The 22644-nt window shown below is 34.0% G+C and overlaps 2 protein-coding genes across 3 annotated transcripts in view; both read left to right on the top strand.

Moving 5' to 3' along the window:
• Positions 1-1557, top strand: part of LOC132699402 (sialin) — a 38756-nt gene extending 37199 nt beyond the window's left edge. For both annotated transcript variants that reach the window (XM_060666075.1, XM_060666076.1), the window contains one exon: positions 212-1557. In XM_060666075.1, coding sequence (XP_060522058.1) covers positions 212-753 — 542 coding nt within the window. In that variant the 3' untranslated portion in view covers positions 754-1557. The remainder of the gene's footprint in view (positions 1-211) is intronic.
• A 2211-nt stretch (positions 1558-3768) lies between these two features.
• Positions 3769-22644, top strand: part of LOC132699138 (serine/threonine-protein kinase mTor) — a 34481-nt gene continuing 15605 nt past the window's right edge. The window contains exons 1-18 of the mRNA XM_060665664.1: positions 3769-4213; positions 4278-4495; positions 4551-4771; positions 6236-6774; positions 6829-7473; positions 10464-10813; positions 10950-11081; positions 11500-11710; positions 11765-12069; positions 14249-14420; positions 14471-14681; positions 14741-15203; positions 16790-17118; positions 17177-17345; positions 20070-20176; positions 20229-20375; positions 20432-20642; positions 20696-20890. Coding sequence (XP_060521647.1) covers positions 3991-4213; positions 4278-4495; positions 4551-4771; positions 6236-6774; positions 6829-7473; positions 10464-10813; positions 10950-11081; positions 11500-11710; positions 11765-12069; positions 14249-14420; positions 14471-14681; positions 14741-15203; positions 16790-17118; positions 17177-17345; positions 20070-20176; positions 20229-20375; positions 20432-20642; positions 20696-20890 — 4848 coding nt within the window. The 5' untranslated portion in view covers positions 3769-3990. The remainder of the gene's footprint in view (positions 4214-4277; positions 4496-4550; positions 4772-6235; positions 6775-6828; positions 7474-10463; positions 10814-10949; positions 11082-11499; positions 11711-11764; positions 12070-14248; positions 14421-14470; positions 14682-14740; positions 15204-16789; positions 17119-17176; positions 17346-20069; positions 20177-20228; positions 20376-20431; positions 20643-20695; positions 20891-22644) is intronic.

Below are 22644 nucleotides of genomic sequence, written 5' to 3'. Positions count from 1 at the left end.
GGCATCAAAGCTTATCTTTTGCAAAGTTGCCTTGGTTTAATTGCCCTCTGTGATTATTTCGTTTCTTTTTGGTTAGTTTTTGGTGTTTTTTGAAACACCGTGTATGCAGGCTCATATTTAAAATAAATTAGTAGTTTTCAAGGTTTGTTGGTACTAAAAACTATAGAAAAAAATGTGGTTTGCGCGGTATTTAAATTCTAACGTATTTCAGGAAAATATTTCATGGCGGTCATATCTTCCTACTTGGCGGACCGGCTTCGTAAGTCCGGCACGATGTCGACAACGGCGACCAGAAAAATGTTCACCACCTTCGCCGTCATGCTTCCCGGTTTCCTGATGATAGTCGAGGCGTTTTGGGGAATAAACGCAGCCCTTTCTGTCTCCGTTTTCACCATATCGCTCTTCTTCAACGGCGCTGTGACTGCGGGTTATTTGGCGAACGCTTTGGACATCGCGCCGAACTTTTCCGGCACCATATTCGGGCTGGCCAACACCCTATCTTCGTTCGGCGGTTGGTTGTCTACGAAAATAGTGGCGGTGTTGACCAAGGACGAGAGCACCTTCGACACGTGGAAATATGTGTTTTGGGTGCTCGTCTTCACCTACATATTCGGTGGATTGGTTTACCTGATATTCGGTACAGGGAAAATACAACATTGGAACTCGGCAAAGACTTATCCGGAGGACGGCAAAGAACTGCAACCTCTGAAAAAGCAAGCAGACATAGAGAGAGAAAAGGAGTTGATAGCGTAGGGATGTTCTACATTCACGGTCGCGTTCAGGAATAACTCGCCGAATGTGAGTGTATTTTCAAACGAGTGATTGTAAAGGGCGAAGCAATTGATTGTACAACAAACCAAACTCAAAATTAGTACTTCCATTAGGGTTGCACCAGCAATGGCTATAGGTAACACATAAGTTGTGGTTGCTGAATAACAAACCAATTTCACAATTAGTACTATTCATAGAGTCCTCATATGGCTATAAGTACCTCCGAAATTAATAAGTTGTTGCTTTTTAACGAATTTTGGCCTTTCTTTCTAAACATTTTGAACAACAAATCAAAGTGATAATTAGTACTACCCAAAAAGGCGCAACGGACGTTAGTTAGTATAGGTACCTCAGAAATTAATAAGTGTGATGAATTTTGGCCTTTCATTCTAAGATTGAGCCCAACAAACGTTAAAACTTCTTTAATTTTAATTGTGGTACGACTGGGTCATTTCTGACAGGTAAAATACATATCACACATTCAGAGTCTGTGCGTTACTCCTGAACGCGTTCCATTTGACGATGACTTTGAGTCCGGTATTTCAGTATTTTCTTTGGGAATTGTATTTTTATTTTGGTGCTCATTTCCGCATTGATGTGTATTCATAACTCCGCGAAATATTCATGACAAGCGAATGATGCGCCACTACTATATCTCAGTAGCGCGAACACATATTTAATTTGTATACACATAAGACAAACGATGGAAAGTCATTAAGGTCCCAAGTGTACATTTATGTTATTTTTTCGAATCGAAGAATATTTTTTAATAAAACTATTACATTTTTTGGCAATATTTTAATACTTTTTCCTTCTTTCCATTCCCTTCCCGTTATTCCAACCTAATAAATAGCTAGTTTTATCAAAAAATAACGAATGGTACAAAAAGGAATGGCATGCTTCAGACCAGTAAATAAAAATTACATTTACTAATGAATAAATAAAATATCACACGTGCGCGAAACGTTCAAAAATGTTTGCATAAATTGCACAGACTTTCTTGAACGTTATAATGGTGAACAATAAAAAAACAATTAACGAACAACTCCAATTTAGAATACTTTCTGTTAAGTCCATTTATATGATAGTTCTTCTAAAGATATGTCTAGATGTAGCTTCTAGAAATATAAAGGCCCTGCCTTTGTCCAGAATACAGAACCGAGAAACTTATGAAGCAACTGTTAAAAAATATTTGTGCAACATGTGCATGCGCGAGATTTAATATCTCTCTTTTTATGAACTGATATTGTGTGTATGTCAAAAGTATGGGGGCGGCATTTTTATGATAGTATTTTCTTAAAATATGCCTCGATTTCGTTAAATATTTTGGAAAAACGAATTAACTGTGTGGAAGTCATTGTTTAGAAAAAAAAGGCGCAAAATTCAGGTTAGTGGGTGCAATGTATACGCACGCGAGGAAAAGTTCTACGAAAATATCAATTACCCACGCCACTATAGGACCATTTTATGACAGCGTGTTCTCAAAATATCCCTAGATCTCATTAAATGTTCTGGAAAAACAAGTGAGGTGTGTAGAAATTGCTGTTTAGATAGAAAATAGCGCAAAGTGCAGATTAGTGGGTGAAATCTAGAGACCAGGGTTCAGATGTTTTCTCATCATAGTGGTCAAACAACGTAAGGATCCAGCAATTAGTCTCAAATCGTATTGCCACTGGTAATGAGGTGTGTTTAGAATGTGAGGATAATTAAGGATATCTGTGGCATTGTTTAGATGTTACTTTTTGGTTTATCTTGAGTTAAAATGTGAATTTTAGCTATTTTGAAAGTAACAATTCTGAGTATTAGGCATGGGCCTATGGTTATCATGAGTTGAGGGTAGGATTGTGTCAACCGCGATCACTTTGATTCAATCACTTGATAGGATCGAACAACCAAATCCCGTAACGATTCGATCACCTTGTTCGCTCTTGCTGCCGCCCTGGCTGGTCTGAAGTGACCGAATACAGGACGACCGATCGTACCAAATCAAATCGAATTCGCCTTGCGGATTCATTTGAATGGTTTCAGATTTAAATGCATGACTGAGACAGGCCACGAACAAGGAATGGGAGTATTGTTATAATTATTCTATAGTATTGAGTTGCAACATCGATCGGTAGATTTGCTTATGTGTTGAATTTAATATTGAATGGAACATCTATACACAGCTATTTAATTTAAACCACTTAATGTATTATTGGTAAAGTATGTTCATAGATATAAGAAAATGACTAATTGTTTTCTATAACGGACCACCATTTTACCTGAATTTCAATTCCGAAACTTTAGGTAATAATCTTGTTGCATTGTATGTTATTGACCACCCTTGGATAATCCCATTCAAAAGCAATTGGTCACTTTCTTATATCTATGAACAGACCATACAACCCAATATGTAGCACCTATTTTGATTAAATCATGATATAATAAAAAGCAGAACACAGCTAAATATTATACTAACTAAAACAGCAAACAGAGCAAATAAACATAACAATAATTCAAATTCAAATGAATTTAAATCGGTAGTTCGGACTGCTCAGATTCAGAGACTATTGGCGCTTATGTTGACAACAAAAAGTATTGAAATGTACGATTGACTGAAATTATGCGGTCCTTTTCGGAATCAGTCACTGATTAATTGAGTACTTGTAAAATGAACGATTGTCACAACACTAGTTGAAGCTATTTCATTAGTGCGCCATGGGCGATTGATCCTGGCGAAATTCATCGACATTTCAAATTCAAATTCAATTCAATGATGCGTTTCACAGATAGCTGTTGGGCACGAATCATCGACATTTCAATTCAATTCAACGATGCGTTTCACAGATAGCTGTTGGGCACGAATCATCGACATTTAGAACTTCAAAATTAAGTCTTCTTCCTGAGAAGATCGGAAAACCCTCGACGGAAGTCGGTAATGGGCGAATGATCCTAGTAGTTTAGCCCAACATTTTTTTGTGAAACGCATCATTGAATTCAATTAAATTATGGCATGTTATGTCGGCTGTCGATATTTCTCATTTCGTATTAATATTAGTTGTTTATTGATGTTTTTACTAGTTGTACTATGTAATGTGTATTTAATAAAAACAGTTGCGGAATGTTTCGCCTGGTTTAAATAATACTGATATTTAGCAAAAGCCCATGTCACTTGGAATCATAACCTAAGACCTAGGTCACTTTTAATAACTTCTGAATTATAATAATAGCATTAAAATGTCTTTGGCGGCAATGCAGCAGTTTGTTTCTCGTCTCAAATCGAAAAATGAACAAGTGCGTCTCAAGGCGGCAAAGGATTTGTCTTTGTACGTTAAAAATGATTTACGAGAAGCTGCTCCAGAAGAGATCAACAATTTTTTGGATAAATTTAATCATTATATATTTGAAATGGTCTCAAGTAATGATGTTAATGAGAAGAAAGGAGGCATACTTGCAATAGGTGCGTGCATTTATTATTTCTGGAGATGTGTAAAAGTTAGGGTTGGTCTGTTGCACCATTTTAGTTTGCTTAATTGGAGTTGATGTGGGTAACATGACAACCAGAATCAGTAGATTCGCGAATTATTTAAGAAATTTGCTTCCATCACATGATGTTGGGGTCATGGAATTGGTTGCTAAAACAATGGGCAGCCTCGCCATGGTTTCGGGTTCTAAAGCATCTGAATACGTGGAATTTGAAGTAAAAACGGCTTTGGAATGGCTTAGTGGTGATCGGAATGAGGCACATTATTTTATATGCTTATGATTGTTCTGAATATTCATTTTTGTTTTTTTAGTCAAAACGTCACGCAGCTGTCTTAGTTTTAAAAGAATTGGCCATTGCTTTGCCTACATATTTTTATCAGCAGGTTTCACAGTTCTTTGATTTGATATTTTGGGCCATACAGGATCCAAAACAAGCCATTCGTGAGGCGGCCATTGAAGCGCTAAGGGCTGCATTAATTGTTACTGCTCAAAGGGAAACAACTAAACACAACCAAAAGGGAGCCTCCTCATGGTTTGTTAAATTTCTAATATACACGGGGCATCCCAGTAAGGGCAATGAGGTACAGTATTAGGTAAACAGATGGTCCTAAAAATTTTAAAAAAAGCTTAAGTTAATGGGCTAAGAGAAAATGCTTGAAATTATTTTCAAATTTCTGAAATTGTCCCCAGGCAACGTAATTGTTATTTTGAATTTTAAAACTAGGCTTCTACAAAAAGAACAAAAGATTATGTATAAAGTTATTTTAAAGTTGAGACAATTTGAAATGTTTTTGATTAATGCCGTTTGCTCTATTTCTGCCAAGAAGGTGATAGGGGATATTGGACCATTTTCTCAAATAAACGTCACTTTCTCTAAAAAGGCTGAATCCATTCTAATGAACTTCAAGTCTTTCAAAAGAGTTTTCCCTAAACTATCAATGAGTGACGCGATTGTGGTTGCTTACCTTGCCATTAGGCGACGTTTTCTAACTTAATCTAAACGAAAATAATTTTCCTGAAAAAGAGTAAATGCAGGCATAGCTTTTTATGTCATTAGATCGTTAAATAAAGGCCTGATAACCTAGTGAAAACCGCATCTAAATATCTTTATTCTAATTAACTATGAACAAAAGAACTAAATTCTAAAAAAAAAGTTGAAGTTTGGGAAAAATTTTGATTTACTAAAAATAATACAGGTTATTTCAATATACATTTTACCACTTCAATAATTTAATTAATAATATTTTTTCGTCTAGTTATTAGTTTTGGTTAGTTGATTAAACCTAATTAATCAAAAAATTATTGATAATAATTGAATGCATTAATTGAAAACGGACAAGGATATCAACAAGTATTAATGTCTGGTGCTGGTTAATTTTGTGCTAACCAACGGTAGTAATCCACCAATAGAAGTAAAAGTTAGAAACAAAACTTTGTTTTGATTTTAGATATCATTTGACATATTAAATAATTTATTTTATTGCAAAAATAAGTTCTTCTATTTGTTTTTTAGGTGAGGATAACTATATTGAGATGTGGTTTTCACTGAGTTCTTGTGTCCTTATTTGACTATTTAATGAGGTAAAGAAGTCATATATGCCCTTGTTTTTATTCGTTTGTCAGAAAATTATTTTCTTGGCGATTAGTTCAGAAAACGCCACCTGATGGCAAGTTAAGCAATCGCAATCGCAAAACACATGGCAAAAATAGCCTAGGAAAAAACTTTTTTAACTACCCCAAGTTTATTAAGATGCGTTCAGCTATTTTGGAGATTGAGTTTTCTTTAAATAAACGTTCGAAACGCCTACACTTTTACCATTAGAAATGTTTGCAAACACGGAGTTTTAAAATTGAGCGTAACAATTGCGCACTCTGGCAGCCATTTCAGTGGTAAATAATTTTCAGCGCTTTTTCTAATACTGTAGTTTGTTTCTCTTACTGAGACTCCCCCCCCCCCCCCGGGGTATCGTCAAATTTAGGACAAAAAGCTTTTTAGGTACAAACAATGTTATGATATGTCGGGGGAATTTCTGACAGTTGACCGTGGTGAAAGGACCAAGGATGAAAGAGTCCACGGCTCTCTTTTAATTTTGAATGAGTTGTTTCGTTGTGCTAATGCTTCCTGGGAGAGGAAATATGTTACTTTACAAGAGAGCATTGACCGAACTCCATCGTCAGATGACGTAGACCATTTTAGTTTTAACAGACCCCCTTTCTTGTTTCCAATTCATGCCAAAAAAAAAGCCAATAGTATAATTTTGTCCGCCCTTGCACCTGAAAAGCCCGTTATTCTGGAATCGTTCATATGTCATCAACTTATAGCGGAAAAATATGAGTACATTTGTGTGGATGTGTTCAATCAAAGATTTTCAAAAGTTAACTACATCCAACACACTTTACTAACAATTTTGCCTAGATTGGCAGCATTTAACAGGAAACCTTTTGTTACGAATCATTTGCCAAATGCTATGAACTATTTATTCAGCGTCTTGAAAGGTAGGGAAAGGGAGAAAAATCTTGCGTTCATCACAATTGGTAAGTTTCGGTATTTTCTCATAACAAAAAGAATCAATTTGTTTGTTTTTCGAGGCTTGTTGGCTCTCGCCATTGAAGAAGATATTGAGCCATATGTGCATAAAATTATGGAAACGATTAGAGCTGCTCTGCCGAGAGGAGAGTCCATCGGTAGACGAAGGCCACTTGTGGATAGTTCAGTTTACAAATGCGTGACCTTTCTCGCGTTAGCATTAAAAAAGCACGACAGGATGGACGTTCCAAATATTTTAGAACAAATGCTCGCCACCGGTCTGAGTCAATCTTTAACGATTTGTCTTAGAGAATTGGCCAAACGGGTACCGAGTCACAAGGATAAAATTAGTTTGGGGTTGCTAAAAATGTTATCGCACATCCTGCTAAATAAACCTCTGTTACATCCGGGAATGCCTAGCAATCTCGCGCCTAATATTCCTGTCAGTTTTACTGGAGACACCACTGACACCCAACTGATTGTTTTAGCCTTGCATACATTAGGCACTTTTGATTTTGAAGGTCAGCGATTGTTGCCCTTTGTGCAGAGATGCGCGAATCATTTTTTGGTGCATGACGTCACCGAAATTAGGTTGGAAGCAGTTAAAACGACCAGTAGGTTGTTGAGGCATGCCATTAGAAGCACTGATAAACATCCAAGTCAAACAGTCACAAGGACGGTTGCTTCAGTTTTGCAAACATTGTTAGGTGAGGCCCTGGAGTTATGACTTACAAAATGAACTGCCATTAACATAATTTTTTTATTTTATTTTATTTATTCTTCAACGGTTACATCATTTTACATATTTATCTTAAGTATTAATAACTATAATATAATAACATTAAGAAAATAACAAACTATGGACAAAAAGAATCTTATAAAAATTGAAAGCTGTAGCTTGCTAACTTTTAAAATAAAAACAAGGTTGTGGTGACTAACCTCTAAAGAATAACTAAGTTATTAAATATCACCAACCGAAAAAGGACCTAATCTCATTGTCCTTATATAAATAATAAAAATTTATTTTTAGATCCTAATTTCAATGTTCAAATGTTACTAACCTAAATTTTCAGTTGGCAACAAAATTGAATTTGGTTATGTGTATTTCTTGCTTTAGTTATTCAATTATTACTATTACTAAAAATATTTTTTAAAACTTCTGGGTTCCTCCTGCGTCGGTTTTTGTTAAGTCGAACTTGCTAACCTTTCGCCAATCATCCTGTTGGCTTCTTCAGCGCTTGACTGAAATTGGCTCGCATTTTACTCTGTACCTGCTGATATATTGTTTGATGGGGGCGGAGCAAAATGAGGGGCATTAATACAGTCTCGGATGACTGATTTCCATATTAGTGGCAGGTAAAGACCCGAGTCTCGGTTAAGTTTGTTAGGTTGCTTATAGATTTCTATAGACTCTTGGATTTTTCGTTAGTAGAAGAATTGATTATTTGCAAGAATTTTAGTTTTATCGAATAAAATTATTGTAGAGATGTTATCCCCAATTTTCTTAAAATATCCCATCATGTCAAAACCTCATCCACTTATAAAATTCTTCAAAAATCTAGGTTCGCTTTACTTCGAGAAAGAATTCATCATACCCGTAAGGAAAGACCAACTCAATAAGACCCTTCTGTCTCTACATCTTGAAATTGCTTTCATCTTGTCCCCATCCGAGTTCAATACCCTTTAAAACATGATTTATGACAAAGTTTTAAATCTTCGTGTATCTCCCACACAAAATCATATTCAGAAATTTGAAAAACTAACGTAAACACTAGAGAAACCATCAAACTCTTCTCAACTGACAAACGGAAACATCAGTTCTTTCAAAAGATTCCAACTTCGTCCTTGCCCCACGTATTATCCCAAAAGAGGAAATCATTTCAAATGTCAAATCTATCCTAAACAAACTGCCATCTCAAACAGCTAAGGAAATTCGATTTGAAAGCGCTAAAATCCTTAAAAAATCAAAACCTAATTTTAATATTGCAAAGCCTGAACGCATTGTCCTAAAATCTAATCCCAACATCGTAATCCTAATCCTAATCATGAATACAAATGAAATCTGTTATTAAGACTTCTTCTCTATCAGACTCCGTGAAATAGTTTGTCAGTCTACAGGCTCTCCAACATTTTCTCTAGCAAAATATCTAGCTCTCTTATTAAAATCCTTTACAGGCAAAACTGATAGTTTCGTACTTAATTCCTTTTTCTTCATTGAACAATTACAAAGCATTACATTAGATTCACAAGATATTCTGGTTAGTTTCGACGTGGAATCCTTCTTTACTAAAGTCTCTATTCCTGAAACTCTCAACATCATTTCAGATATATTAAAATCCGGGAATCTGAAACGAAACCTTCTCACCTTAATTGAAAAATGCTTGTCTGGAATATATTATTCTTGTAAAGGTCAAATTTTTGAAGAAAGCTCTCGACAAGTTCCATGTAAAACCAAAATTATGGAAATGCTACGTCGATGATACTTTTGTTATTTGACCTTATGGTCAAGAATCCCTACTAGATTTTCTTAGACATTTAAACTTTATACACCCTAACATACCTTTTACCATTGAAAATCTCTGCTGGAGTCACTGAACCTAAAATTACAACACCTTACCTAAACAACTTAATTATCAACTAGACTCAAAGAACGTGAAAGAGGCTTAAGACTAAGAATAAACCCATTAGCAGTTCCTGAACACAATCACGAAACCGGGCATAAAATTTTATTCGATAAAACTAAAATTCTTGCATGTAATCCATTCTTCTACCAATGAAAAAGTCGACAGTAACAATTTTAACGGCGACTCAGGTCTTTACCCGTCACCAATATGGGAATTAGTCATCCGAGACGGTGTTTATGTCCCCCATTTAGCTACGCAGAACACAATATATAAGCAAGTACAGAGTAAAATGCGAGCCAATTTCAGTCAAGCTCTGAAGAAGCAAACAGGATGATTGGCGAAACGTTTGCAAGTTCGACCCAACAAAAACCAGAAGTTTTGTAAAAAGTATTACAGTAGCCTGGGTTTAAAATTAATGAAATGAAAATGAACCAACATCGCAGTCTATAAAAAAAAAGTAACGAAAAAAAAATGTAAATGGAAATAGCAAATGCATACAATACTTACAATTTTTATTAAAATAATAATTCTAAAATGCTTTTTTGGCAACTGTTTCCAATACCAAAGCACATTACACTAGTGAGTTGGAAATTCTAGGCGCACTTGGGAGTATTTTTTTTATAAAACCAAAAATTCCAGCTGTATTGAAAAAAAAAATAAATTGTGTTCACGCTGCACTTTGCCAAACCCAATAAGTATCATATTTTTCTTAAAGTATGGTATAGTTAGTGAACGCTGTTGTTTAAGAATTGTGACTTGATATTTATTTTATTTTCCAATTTTATGTTTGATTCTTAGTAATAAAAATAAATGTATACCTATTTCAACAACCAAATCGTTCGTTTCTAGCTGAAGGCAGTTCTTATCTCTAACTCAATCAAGCTAAAGTACTACATACTATATTTCTTTAATAGACCTAATTTCGGCGTCCGATATTTCCCTTGAATCATTCAGAGCTTACACAAATGGAAATACTTTTAAGTTTGGTTCTTAAGGCTAATTTAATTTTCAAGTATTTTAATTATATATAGTTTTCAGAATATATATTTATTATTAATATTTCGGCTCGGCAGGTGTCGGTTTAACGGATAGTGAGGTCCAAGTGCGCTATGGAGTGTTAACATCTCTCGATTCGACATTTGACCGATACCTGGCTCAACCGGAATCCATAGAAGCCCTTTTCATTGCGCTTCAAGATGAGGAGTTCAAAATTCGAGAAGTTTCGATGTTCACCATCGGCAGATTAAGTTCCATGAATCCAGCTTACATAATGCCAAGTCTAAGGAAAGTCTTAATTCAACTCCTTACCGAGCTAGAACATTCCGGCATAGGTCGCAATAAGGAACAGAGCGCCCTGCTGATGGATCATCTGGTCGTTAGAGCCCCTCGTTTAATACGACCTTACATGGAACCAATGTTACAGGTATTACAGGAGCACACGTCATAGCGTTTGAGTTTTTGTTGAAATTTGTTTTTACCCGTTTAAAGCTTTAAAGACATATTGAATATCAAAACAATAAATTCGTTATAATTCAAGTTGTGTTTTTGTTTTTTATTAGGTTTTAGTGCCGAAGTTAAAAGAGGCGGAACCAAACCCAGGTGTCTTGCTCTCTGTTCTTTATACTATCGGCGATCTCGCAGAAGTGACTGGTGGCGATTCAGAGCTTCAAGACTGGATGCAGGAGTTAATGGTATGGGGCATTTTAATGCGTTATATTTTTCTAAAATCTCTTATTGGCAAAATGAAAGTTTCGTAAATACCAAAGGAGCGTTTTAATGCGTTATATTTTTCTAAAGTCTCTTATTGGCAATATGAGAGTTTCGTAAATATCAAAACATGGTTCATTAAATTATTATTTTTTACATTACATTTGCAACTGGATCAAATATTAAGATTCAGAGCGGAGTAAGTGATGAGTATACTTATTTATTTTATTATTGTAAAGTTTTTATTATGTTTTCCTAGATACGAAAAGAACAATCAACACAAAATGAATCTTTGTTGTCAGAAATATTCATAGATAAAAAAAGGTGGAAAACGAAATATCATCGTCCGAGAATCAAGATTGGCCACATACAACACCCAGAATATTCTAACTTTGATTTTAGGAAATATTATTGGAAATTCTTAGTGACGCTTCGGCACCTGAAAAAAGATGTGCAGCTTTGGTAACTCTAGGACAGCTAGTGGGCGCTACCGGTCATATCGTGAGGCCCTATAATCAGTATCCAATACTTCTAGACATCTTGATGAACTTTTTAAAGACTGAGCAACATCCTTATATTAGGCGCGAGACTATAAGAGCTCTCGGTTTATTAGGTAAATTGAGAATTAAAATTTCGAACCTCCTTGCTTTACAATATCATTTTGAAGGTGCACTGGACCCGTATAAACATAAAATGCATCGCGGAGAAATCGATTATCAACCGGAGGCACCTGTGTTGATACCGATGCCTGACAAAAACGCCGTGGAAGAGGGGGATTTGACTTCGAGCGAAATGTTGGTTAATATGAGTTCGTCCAGCACGCTGGAGGAGTACTATCTGGCCATCGCCATTGCAACTCTTCTGAAAATAGTCAAGGATCCCACTTTGTCCCAATATCACACCATGGTGTTTCAGGCAGTCACTTTTACGTTTAAAAGTTTGGGTATAAAGTGTGTTCCTTATATCGCACAGGTTAGTCTTAGTTTTAGAACAATTGCTTTAAATAATCTAAATAATAGTGTTTACAGACAGATAAATTAGAGTAAATTTTTTAAAATATTGTTTTCAATACTATGTATTTATTTATTTCAATGGTTATGGCATTTTACGCAAGGAAACAAATCTGAGCACAATACAACTATAAATTATTTAACAAAATATGTCTAACCTAGTTTTATAACCGTTGAAGGAAACAGAGGAGGAGGAAATTGCATTGTTGACCCATATTGCCATATGGTTTCCACATATTACCTGTGCAACCTGATAATAACAGATATTCTGAGTACCAGTCCCAGCATATGTTAAAAGTATAAAGATCGATGTTTAACATAGTCTCTGCCATTCTTAGTTGAACTGCCTTCAGAATTGGCAAAAACATCTTCTCCAAAACCTTGCGTATCGCTGACTGTATACTGCAGTTGGCCAGGTTAGAGTTATTACCCTTTTTGAAAATAGGAGTTACAAATGAATGTTTCCATTTCTGTGTTTGGGTATATTAAGAAAGGAAGAATAACATTACGCGAAATAAAGCAACACCAACGGAAAATTAGACATAAAAAAACAGCAAAAGGTTATAAGCTCAGTATAAGGTACAAGTACAAGAAGATGGAAGTAAACAGTGACAAAATGTACTGTACTGAGTTTTCTTTACGAACATCGTGGAGAGATGAAATCAGGATATTACGTGTTTCTTTCAACTCTTTGACAACTTATACCTACTTGTTAGTTATTCTATACCAGCGTCAGCGGATTTTTCATTTATTTGCCAACGTTGATTTTATTTTATTGAATTATTAATGTAAATAAACAATGTTAGAGGGATGCGGTTTTCATATTGCTGGTTGTTTATTTCTACTTTTACCAGAGTTTACAAAATGATATATAAAGTTGTCACATCTCGTAAGTCTTTGCTTCGCTGCGCTGTAGCCTGTTTTTGTTTGTTTTTCTTGACCGTACAAAATAATTTAGATGATAAAGTCAAATATTTCAAATATGTGATGTTGTGTAACATTAACATTAAAAAAAAAGCCAAAACGAACCTTTCTATCACGTGAAGAAAAATGTGTATTAGTATTTAAAGTTGCAAAAGACCCCTTAACACACCGGGTGGTAATGCAAGCGGAGTTTTTAAATTTAAACTACTACTTCTTTACCATTCCAAACTCATGAGCGATGAAGGAAAAATCAAGGCTAACTGAAAATTTTCCAGAGTTGGTTCATTAAATGTTTTCTGTTAAACGCTATTACGAATTTGTAAACTTGAATCAACAGAAGTGCTTTAAATTGATAATTCTTCAAACTACCAAATGAATTTATCCTACTTATTGATATGCATTCCTGTCAAAGTGGTTTTCTTGTCGCTTAACACAAGTGACTAATCCAATGAATGGATCAAATTTTAAGGCTTATTACAGTCGGCCAATATTTAGACAGACGCAGAAGAGAGAGCTTGGGAAGTACTACAATATCATGCTGTAGAAAAATGATGAACTCAGCGTTTCTTAAAACTAGTTTGATCAATATAACAGAAATTATGGACCAATTTATTGAGAATGACCCAAATAATCAACAGCTTTTCGAATAGCCAATTTGACTGAAATTATAAATCAATTTATTGAAAATGACCTACATTTTGACAATTCAAAGGCAAGACGTGGTTATCTGCCTACCAACAACTTCTTACAAATCGCGAAACGCGAAATGGAAACGCTCTTCTTGATAAAAGGGCAGAAAATTGGAAATACAGAGGAAGAATGTTATTAATTTTTATATTTATATTCGTTTATTATATTTCTGTATTTGTAAGAAATACATTTTTACTTTATTGTTATTAAAAATATAATTAATAAATTTAATGGTAAAATTTGCTATTATTATATTTCGCTCTTATACTGATATACTCATATACTCCTTGTTAAGCAGGGTCTTACTATACTTTTGAATGATGCTGCATTAAAGATGACTGATTCGTACATAAGATTTTCAACGCACATTTCTTCAATTGGACCTGGTTCCAAACTACGATTCTTTCGTTTTATCTCACGTTGCTTACTGTGACAGTTTTTGATCCTACTTTGTTGCAAAAAGATAAGAAAGTCTCCAAATACCTCAGAATGTATATCTGTGATATACGTAATCGGTCCTTTTGTAGGTGTTCCCGAATTTGTTGATCGTAGTTCGTATGACCGAAAACAATTTCAGAGAGTTTCTCTTCCAACAATTGGCGCAATTGATCAGCATCGTCAAGCAACACGTTCGCAATTATTTAGACGATATTTGCGATCTTATTAAAGAGTTTTGGACTCCGAATAGCGCGATTCAAGGTATTACCGCACAGCTTCTGTTGTTCGATGCCTCGCAATTTTTAATTTAGGGACGATCATATTGCTGCTGGAACACATCGCCGTCGCGTTGGGGGCGGAATTCAAGTTGTATTTTCCGAGAATTATACCTCAAATTTTGCGGGTGCTAAATCATGACACGTCCAAAGACAAGCAGCACACCATCAAATTGCTCCAGGCCATTCAGGAGTTTGGCAACAATTTGGATGACTATATGCATTTGATTTTGCCTCCTATAGTTAAGTAAGAGACCCCCCCCCCCTTTAAAAATTTTGAATTTTACTGTAACGTTACTTTTATAGGTTGTTTGATGCGTCCGATTGCCCCCTAGCTGTATCGAAACAAGCCCTCGAAACTATCGATCAATTAGCCTATATTATCGACCTTTCCGATTACGTTTCTCGCATAATTCATCCCCTAGTTCGTACCATGGATAAAAATGCAGAACTAAGAGAGAAAGCGATGGACACTCTGTGTTCTCTGGTCTCCCAGCTTGGTAGAAAGTTTTGCTTGTTCGTTCCCATGGTACAAAAGGTGGTTCAGAAGCACAAAATACAAAATAAGAGGTGGGAGCATTTGGTGTCTTCAATAGAGACCGAAACCACCATGGCCGACGAACATGACCTACCCATGCCGAGGGGTAGAAATAAGCAGAACAGGGGCGAGGTTGGAATGTCTAGCGACTCCTCCACCATGTTGCAAAGATTGAAAACCGGCGAGAAAAATCTGAGGCAAGCTTGGATACCTACAAGAAGAGTATCAAAGGTAAGATAAACTATTTTATTAACATTATTTTGTTGCAAAAAAAAATGTATATATATACTAGGTGATAATTTAATATGTTAACTTTAAAATAGCTTTCATACTTACCGGTGTTCTTAAAAGTGTTCAAAGATGTATTTTTTAAATTAAACCCCTTGTATAGTATACCATTTTTGGATTCTACGGTCAGAATAAGGATGTTGCGATATAGTTTATGATACCTTAGGATTTTTTAAACAATTTGACTTACTCAAATAAATACATTAGAAGTATAGACGATATTTTCTGCTTAAATGATAAAAGGTTTCCCAATTTATACAGGCTGGCCGAAAAGTTATTCTATTCGAATAACAGTTTCAAGTGGCTACAAATTGATTGTTTTAAATTTAATTAATATTTCTTTTAACTCACCAAGGAATGTACTTGTCAATTAACTATAAAATGGTGTTGGTATTTTTAAATGTTTTACTGCATTGGTCAGGTTTAGCTGTAAAGTCTGTCGGTCTGTAAATTCAGATATTTTATGACTGCATTGATTTCTTACTTTGACACTTTATAATAACTTCACGCCGGTAAGATAAAAGCAATTATAATATATAAGATTTTCAAAAATGTTATGAAACTTAAAAAGTAATTTATTATCCAGGTTATATCAACAAACAACTAAAGGTAATATAAAATCGAAGAAAACATGTTTTTACAATACATTTTGGAAATGTCATCCGTCCATTTGCAGACATTTACAAATTCTTTTCTTGAAACTATTGTTAATTCTCGGCAACATCTGCGGGGTTACAGTGTTCATTGCGTCTCTAATCTTACGTATTTTCTCATTTCCCATAAAAAGTCTGGGGATCTAAGGTGTCAATTTTGAAACCCATATTTTCCAATGTACCTGTTTTCAAAATGGGTACTTAGAAATGCCGCACTTCGATAATAATGCTTTTTGAGTTTGTCTTCTTCACTTGTGAAATGTGTATATATTCTTACTTGTTGTAAATTTAATTTACAGAAGTAAATTTTATCTAACATATACTTCGGTAGCATATTGTGGATCATCTTTTATAATTTTTTTTTATTTATATGAATTTGAGAAATTAAAGTTAGATTACATAATGACAAATAAATTATTTAAAAAACATATTAATATAATTTATTAATATAAATGGGGTTCCATTAAAAAAAATACAACTTTGATAAGTCTAACACTTTTGGGACAACCTGTATTGAGTGTTACAGATATTTTAAAATTAATGTAGAATTTAAACTGGAACAAGTAAGCAAACTGCAATTACCTGCATAATTAATTTTTTTAGTTACTTTTGGTATTTATTTATTGTGCTTTGAACAAAAAAAAATGTTTGAATTTTCTTTTCTTTTAAACAAGCATATGAAAATTTTAAAGATTCAGCAAAAATAGATGGACAGAATTTTATTAGTTTCCTCTAACCGTAATACTCCTTATTCACCCAAAAACCGTTTAAAATTATTTATGAATGTTTCGCCTTCTTTTTCTCTGATTTTAGTTTTGTTAGTGTTAATAATTTTTTGAGATTGAGATTGTATGAATAAATCGAAATCAATCTTAGGACGATTGGCTGGAATGGCTGAGGCATCTCAGTCTGGAACTGTTGAAGCAGTCACCTATACCCGCTTTGAGATCCTGCCTCCCTCTGGCACAGACTTATTCCCAGTTGCCCAAAGATCTTTTCAATGCCGCGTTCGTCAGTTGTTGGACCGAGCTCAGTGAACCGATGCAAAAAGATTTGATCGGGTGTTTGGAACAAGCATTGACCGTTCCAGACGTGCCAGAAATTACGCAGACCATATTGAATTTGGCCGAATTTATGGAACATTGCGACAAAGGTCCGCTACCACTGGACGGTCATTTGCTAGGCGAACACGCCATGCACTGCAGGTACCAGCCTCCATCAAACCAATGGTTCTAGTAGGGCAAATCCTCGCCTTTGTTTTAGGGCTTATGCTAAAGCTTTGCATTATAAAGAGGAGGAGTTTCTAAAAGGCGGAAATAAGAATAGTCAAGTCATAGAGGCTTTGATTTCCATTAACAATAAACTTCAACAGAAGGAAGCGGCCGAAGGACTGTTGCAGTATGTTATGAGGCAACAAGATGTGCAGTTTCAGGTAAATTCACTAACTCCTCATTTTCTTGGAGGTCTTGAAGTTCTAGTAAAGTTTAAAGTATAGCAAATTGATTCTGTTAAATGATGATTTAAGCAGAAAGCGCCAAAAATTTTGTAATGCATCATAGAAAATGTGTTTAATGCCTAAAACAAATCCAACATGGAGTTAAACAAGACGTACATTGTGACGCCTCTTATGCAGGGCCAAAAATTCGACTGCATATTATGTCGCCCGGCTTAATATATACCGGGTGTTTCAACGAGACCTTTGAGTCTCCTTTCAATCAATTTTGTTGTTTTTTATCGTTATCAATATTTAGATAGAGTTATTAATTTATAAGTGTTATGTTAATTTAAGATAAATATATTAAGATGGGATTTTCACTGGGTTGTTGTTTCACCCTTCCATTTAATTTTTTTTTCAGAAAATTATTTTTTTGCGCAATCTTTTCACTCATAGCACGTTTGATAGCCTGGAAAAGCCCTTTTTAATGACTCTAAGTTTATTAAAATCTATTCCAGGAGTTATCAACATTTATTTCTGGAAATGTTGGATCACCCCCACCAGTTTTTTCTTAGAGATAGATTAAAAAGCATCTGTCAGCAGAGATTTGAATTTGTCTCAGCTTTGAAACAGTCACTGTAAGGATCATTATTATAAGGAAATTGTGCGGAAAACGAGTTTTCAAATTCAGAAGAATTTTAGAAGCTCAAAAATACATTTTTTTTTTAAATTTTTGGAAACAACCCTATGGTTTCTATAAATTTAACTCACTGTGGAACTTGTAATGGGTCTTGCTAGATATTTTCCGTTTTTCTGTTAAACAAATTACAAACATCTTAAGTTTTGGTTAGTTTTGTCACCATATTGAATAAAAAGTAAAATTTCTGGCAGAAATGTAATTGCAACAATTTAAGAACTTTACTGGTATTAATTACCTGTTCATTTGAAAACTACATTTTTATTTATTCTTTTGCTTAGGAAAAGTACTCGTACTTACTTACTTTACTCATAGGGTATGCTACATGAATTATGTGTGAAATTGGATTCAGAATTCGAAAATTGATTTAAAGAAGTAGTGTTCCATTTGGTATTGCACTCTATTCTTTTACCCACCTTATATATTTTCTTTATACTGGAAAAAATATTATGAATCTGTGAGAACATTTTTCTTGAATCCAATACCTGATTCCTGTTCCATATTCCTGTTCTAGAGACTTAATATACGGGGTGCTATTGAAGTCACATCATATAATCTAATTAGTGAAAGTATTTATTGTTAATTTCGATAAATACGCTGCAAACCCTCAGACTAAAATCCGTCAACATTTGTTCCAACAATTCTAAGTGGCGAATCGAAATAACTAGAGCAGGGAGAACTTATTGGAGCATTGTTAATTGTCCAATATAACACAGCAAAACCAAGGTTGTGAAAATTAAAACTCAGTTTTTTGCATACCTGACTCATGAGCTCCACAATTATTTTTTTATAAGAAATGTCGAAAACACACATGAAAGTTACCTTCAAATCTTAAAAGTAAACAAAATTCAAAGGAGTTGCATTTTTCTGGAAATGGAACTAATAATTATAGATCTGGCAAACTCGTCCTAATAAAATTTTTGCAATAGGACTTGAACTTGGAACACCACTGAACATCAATAAGCATGCTCAAGATGGTATATATTCCCATGTTACAAAAATTATTTAGCTTTTTATCTGATACACAGTAACATGTTTATGGTATAAAACTAACTAACAGTACAGCCTAGCGGTATTGTTATTTTGCTATGATCAAACTTTATAAGAGACATAGAATATTAGGATTTAAAAAGGAGTTAGACCTCCCGTAGCAGCACTAAGTCATCATTATCGCCAAACCGCATTCACTTTAAATTTATGTGCCATGAAAATTTATCTTCAAACCACTGACTCAAATATGTAACGAAATTAGATATTGTTTATACGTTTTTATTAAAAATAAACAAAGAAATTAATCAAATCAAAAATTAAATAAAAGCAAACTTTTGTTTTTTAAATTCACAACCCATCATATTAGCTATTTTCCCTTATCTTATTATTACTTACAACACCGCTTGCACTTTAAACTTTAGTAACGGGAGCTTTATTGTTGCGCAGCATTGAACTTTATCGGTTAACAAGGAAAACCGTATTTAATAAGGGATAAAGTAAAACAACACGAAAATATGAAGTACAAAAAGTTTCTAGGAATCTGATAGGATGAACTTATTACACAACTCTTGGCAAAGTTATTTTTGGTTAGTATAAATCTAACGACTAGAATTGAACGATCATAAGTATTTAAAAATATACAATGGAGAAAATGGAGTCCAATCTAGAATGAATTGGACGTTTTTGTAGCCGGTGTATAATGTTTATGTGTTTAGCACTGTGCTTGCTAAGAATTAGTCAAAAACAAAAATCTGTATTGGTAATAGTCATAATAATAATAATATCAGATTTTTTCATATTTAAGCTTATTAAAAGTTCATTGAAATTAGATGTAAGTTTTGTAGATATCAAAACTGCTTAATATGAAAACCAATCTTATAAATAAAAAATAGCCTTGGTAATATATTACACGCAAAATGGTTGAGATGGTTCAAAAATTTCTATAATTCTTAATTCTAGTGCCCTTTGAATTAATTTACAAATTGATAGTCTATATTTTATACAGATACTCAGTTCTAATATATACATTCTAGGTGCGATGGTACGAAAAATTGCATAATTGGGATAAGGCGATGGGATTATACACCGAGGAGCTTGAAAGTGATCCGAACAATCAAGAGGCGTGTTTAGGGCAAATGAGGTATTTTTCTCCTCCGAAGTCAATCCTAGATTCATTGCTAATTATTATCCAGGTGTTTGGAAGCTTTAGGGGAATGGGCGAATCTTCATAATGTCGTGGAACATAAATTCGATTTATTGACAGAAGATCATAAGCAGAAGGCGTGCCATTTGGCAGCCGCATCCGCGTTCGGGCTGCATAATTATGAATCGATGGAAAGGTCAGTATTGTGTAAAATTCATCTGCGGTGCTTCTGCAAAAATATCCGTTTTGTAGGTATGTAAATATAATTCCGCAAGATTGTCAGGACGGCGCTTTTTACCGCGCCATCTTAGCTATACACAAAGAGCAGTATAGGGTGGCGCAAGATTTTATAGACCTCACGCGAGACATGATCGACACAGAGCTGACGGCCATGGCCGGTGAAAGTTACCAACGCGCTTACGGAGCGATGGTCCAAGTACAAATGTTAAGCGAACTCGAAGAAGTACGACTGGTACCAGTTCACACGACCAAGTTATGTATTTTTTTACCTTTTAGGTAATGCAATACAAGCTGGTACCCGAAAGGCGCGAAACCTTGAAACAGATGTGGTGGGAAAGGCTCCAGTCTGGCCAAAGGCTTGTCGAGGATTGGCAGAGGATTATTCAGGTGCATTCGTTAGTACTCCAACCTCATGAGGACGTGCAGACTTGGCTGAAGTATGCCGCTTTGTGTAGGAAAAGCGGTTCATTGGTAAATTGTATAGAATTAGAAAAGATTTTTAATAATCTGACTTCAAAAAAATGAATTACTTATTATTTTATTTTCATTAGCAGCAATCATGTCATCACTTCTGGTTGGGTAAATGGATCAAATAATGTCTTTTACAAAATTTCCATCTGTCATAGAGATCAGTAATTTGGAAAAAATATGTACTACAGGCAGACCTTATTCAAAACCACAAAAAAAACACGCAGCCCTCATTTTTAAAAATAAGGGTCAAAATCGTTTTTAGCACAGACGTTTTTTATGTGGGAAATCCGGGAAAAAAATATTTGCATTTTGCGAAAACCTAAAACTTTAACATTAATTTTAATAAGTTGCTGATGTTTTTAATATAACTGCCAATGATTTTAGATATTTTTTAAATTTGTTTCTTAGTTTTTTACATTCTACTCTATTTTGTTTCAGTGGAAACGAACAATCAGAAAATTATATTTTGTTGGCAACTGCCTGATCTGTTAATACTATCCAAAATTTCTGTCAGAATCGGCTCTTACAAGAGCCATCACTGACTGACTTTAGAAGAACGGTTTTAAGCACAACCTAAGGGTTGTATTTAAAGTAAAAAAATAATTACTCTTCAAAGACCAATATGATTAATTGAACTTACTTGTTGCTTAGATATTCATTCAGTTATCACTCAAAATAAGAAACTGTTTGCCATTCCCAAGCATAATTCAGTTTAATTTAAACTCTGCTTTAACTATAAAGCTATCAAAGCTTAAACTCTCTTGAACTCTGATGAGTCATATTTCGAATTTTATATCAAAAGTGAAGGTTGCAAGTCTAAACACTGATTTCTAAAAAAATAAATACAGGGTAATCAATAAAAACAACAAATCTTTAAGTCAAAAATCGTAAAAAATATTTTTTTGAAATGGAAATTCGCATTTAAAAAGAGCGTTGGTTTTTATACTGTTGCTTATTTGAAAACATTTAAGATTTCGAAATATTAGCATTAAAAATTTTTTCCATTGCAAAAATGCTGTGACGACCAAACATGGCAAAGGAAAGAAAAAAAGTTTATGGCACCTAATCAAAACTAAATAATTGGAATAATACTAATAGTTAAAGCAGATTACAAGAAGCAGTTTATTATTTGCCACATTCGGAAAGAAAATAACTATAAATGAAATTTTCTATATCATATGTCTTTTATAGTATAATAATTGAATATAAAATCTGTACATTTTTCTATTAATTGCTTAAAACAGTGTTTCTTGTATGTTTTGTGCATCTTGAGTGAAAAATGAATCAACGTTTTTGAGAAAATTTGTTTCTTTTTGAGACAGTAAACAAATTAAAAAAACTTTTGTTTTAATAACTTATATGAATCATACCAGTCATGATTTATGTAATATATGAATAATTGTCAAAAGATAATTAATAATTAAGTAAATAGTAGGTGGCATTTCTGTAGTGCCTTTTCGTGCCGTTTCTTTCTGAACAATTGAGCCTTTTAACATTTTTAAAATGAACGTCGAATAACTTTTTGCAATATTAAACCTCATAGAAAGTCACCAAAACGCATAATAATGTATTATAAAATAAATATTATTATTTATTAATGATAGATAACACTCTACAATTATTATTATTTATTATTATTATATTTTGTTTTAATTTGATTAATCAATTAAGAAGTTGTCAATTGACCAATTGACTAGTCAAATATTATCAAAATATTTTAAATAAAAATTCTAGAGCGTTATTTACCATTATTT

This window comes from Cylas formicarius, unplaced genomic scaffold (genome assembly GCF_029955315.1).
Source record: "Cylas formicarius isolate icCylForm1 unplaced genomic scaffold, icCylForm1.1 PGA_scaffold_3__17_contigs__length_32017465, whole genome shotgun sequence".
NCBI classification, from domain to species: domain Eukaryota; kingdom Metazoa; phylum Arthropoda; class Insecta; order Coleoptera; family Brentidae; genus Cylas; species Cylas formicarius.
The sequence above is the reverse complement of the archived record's forward strand: the minus strand, read 5'-3'. Positions and strand labels throughout refer to the sequence as shown.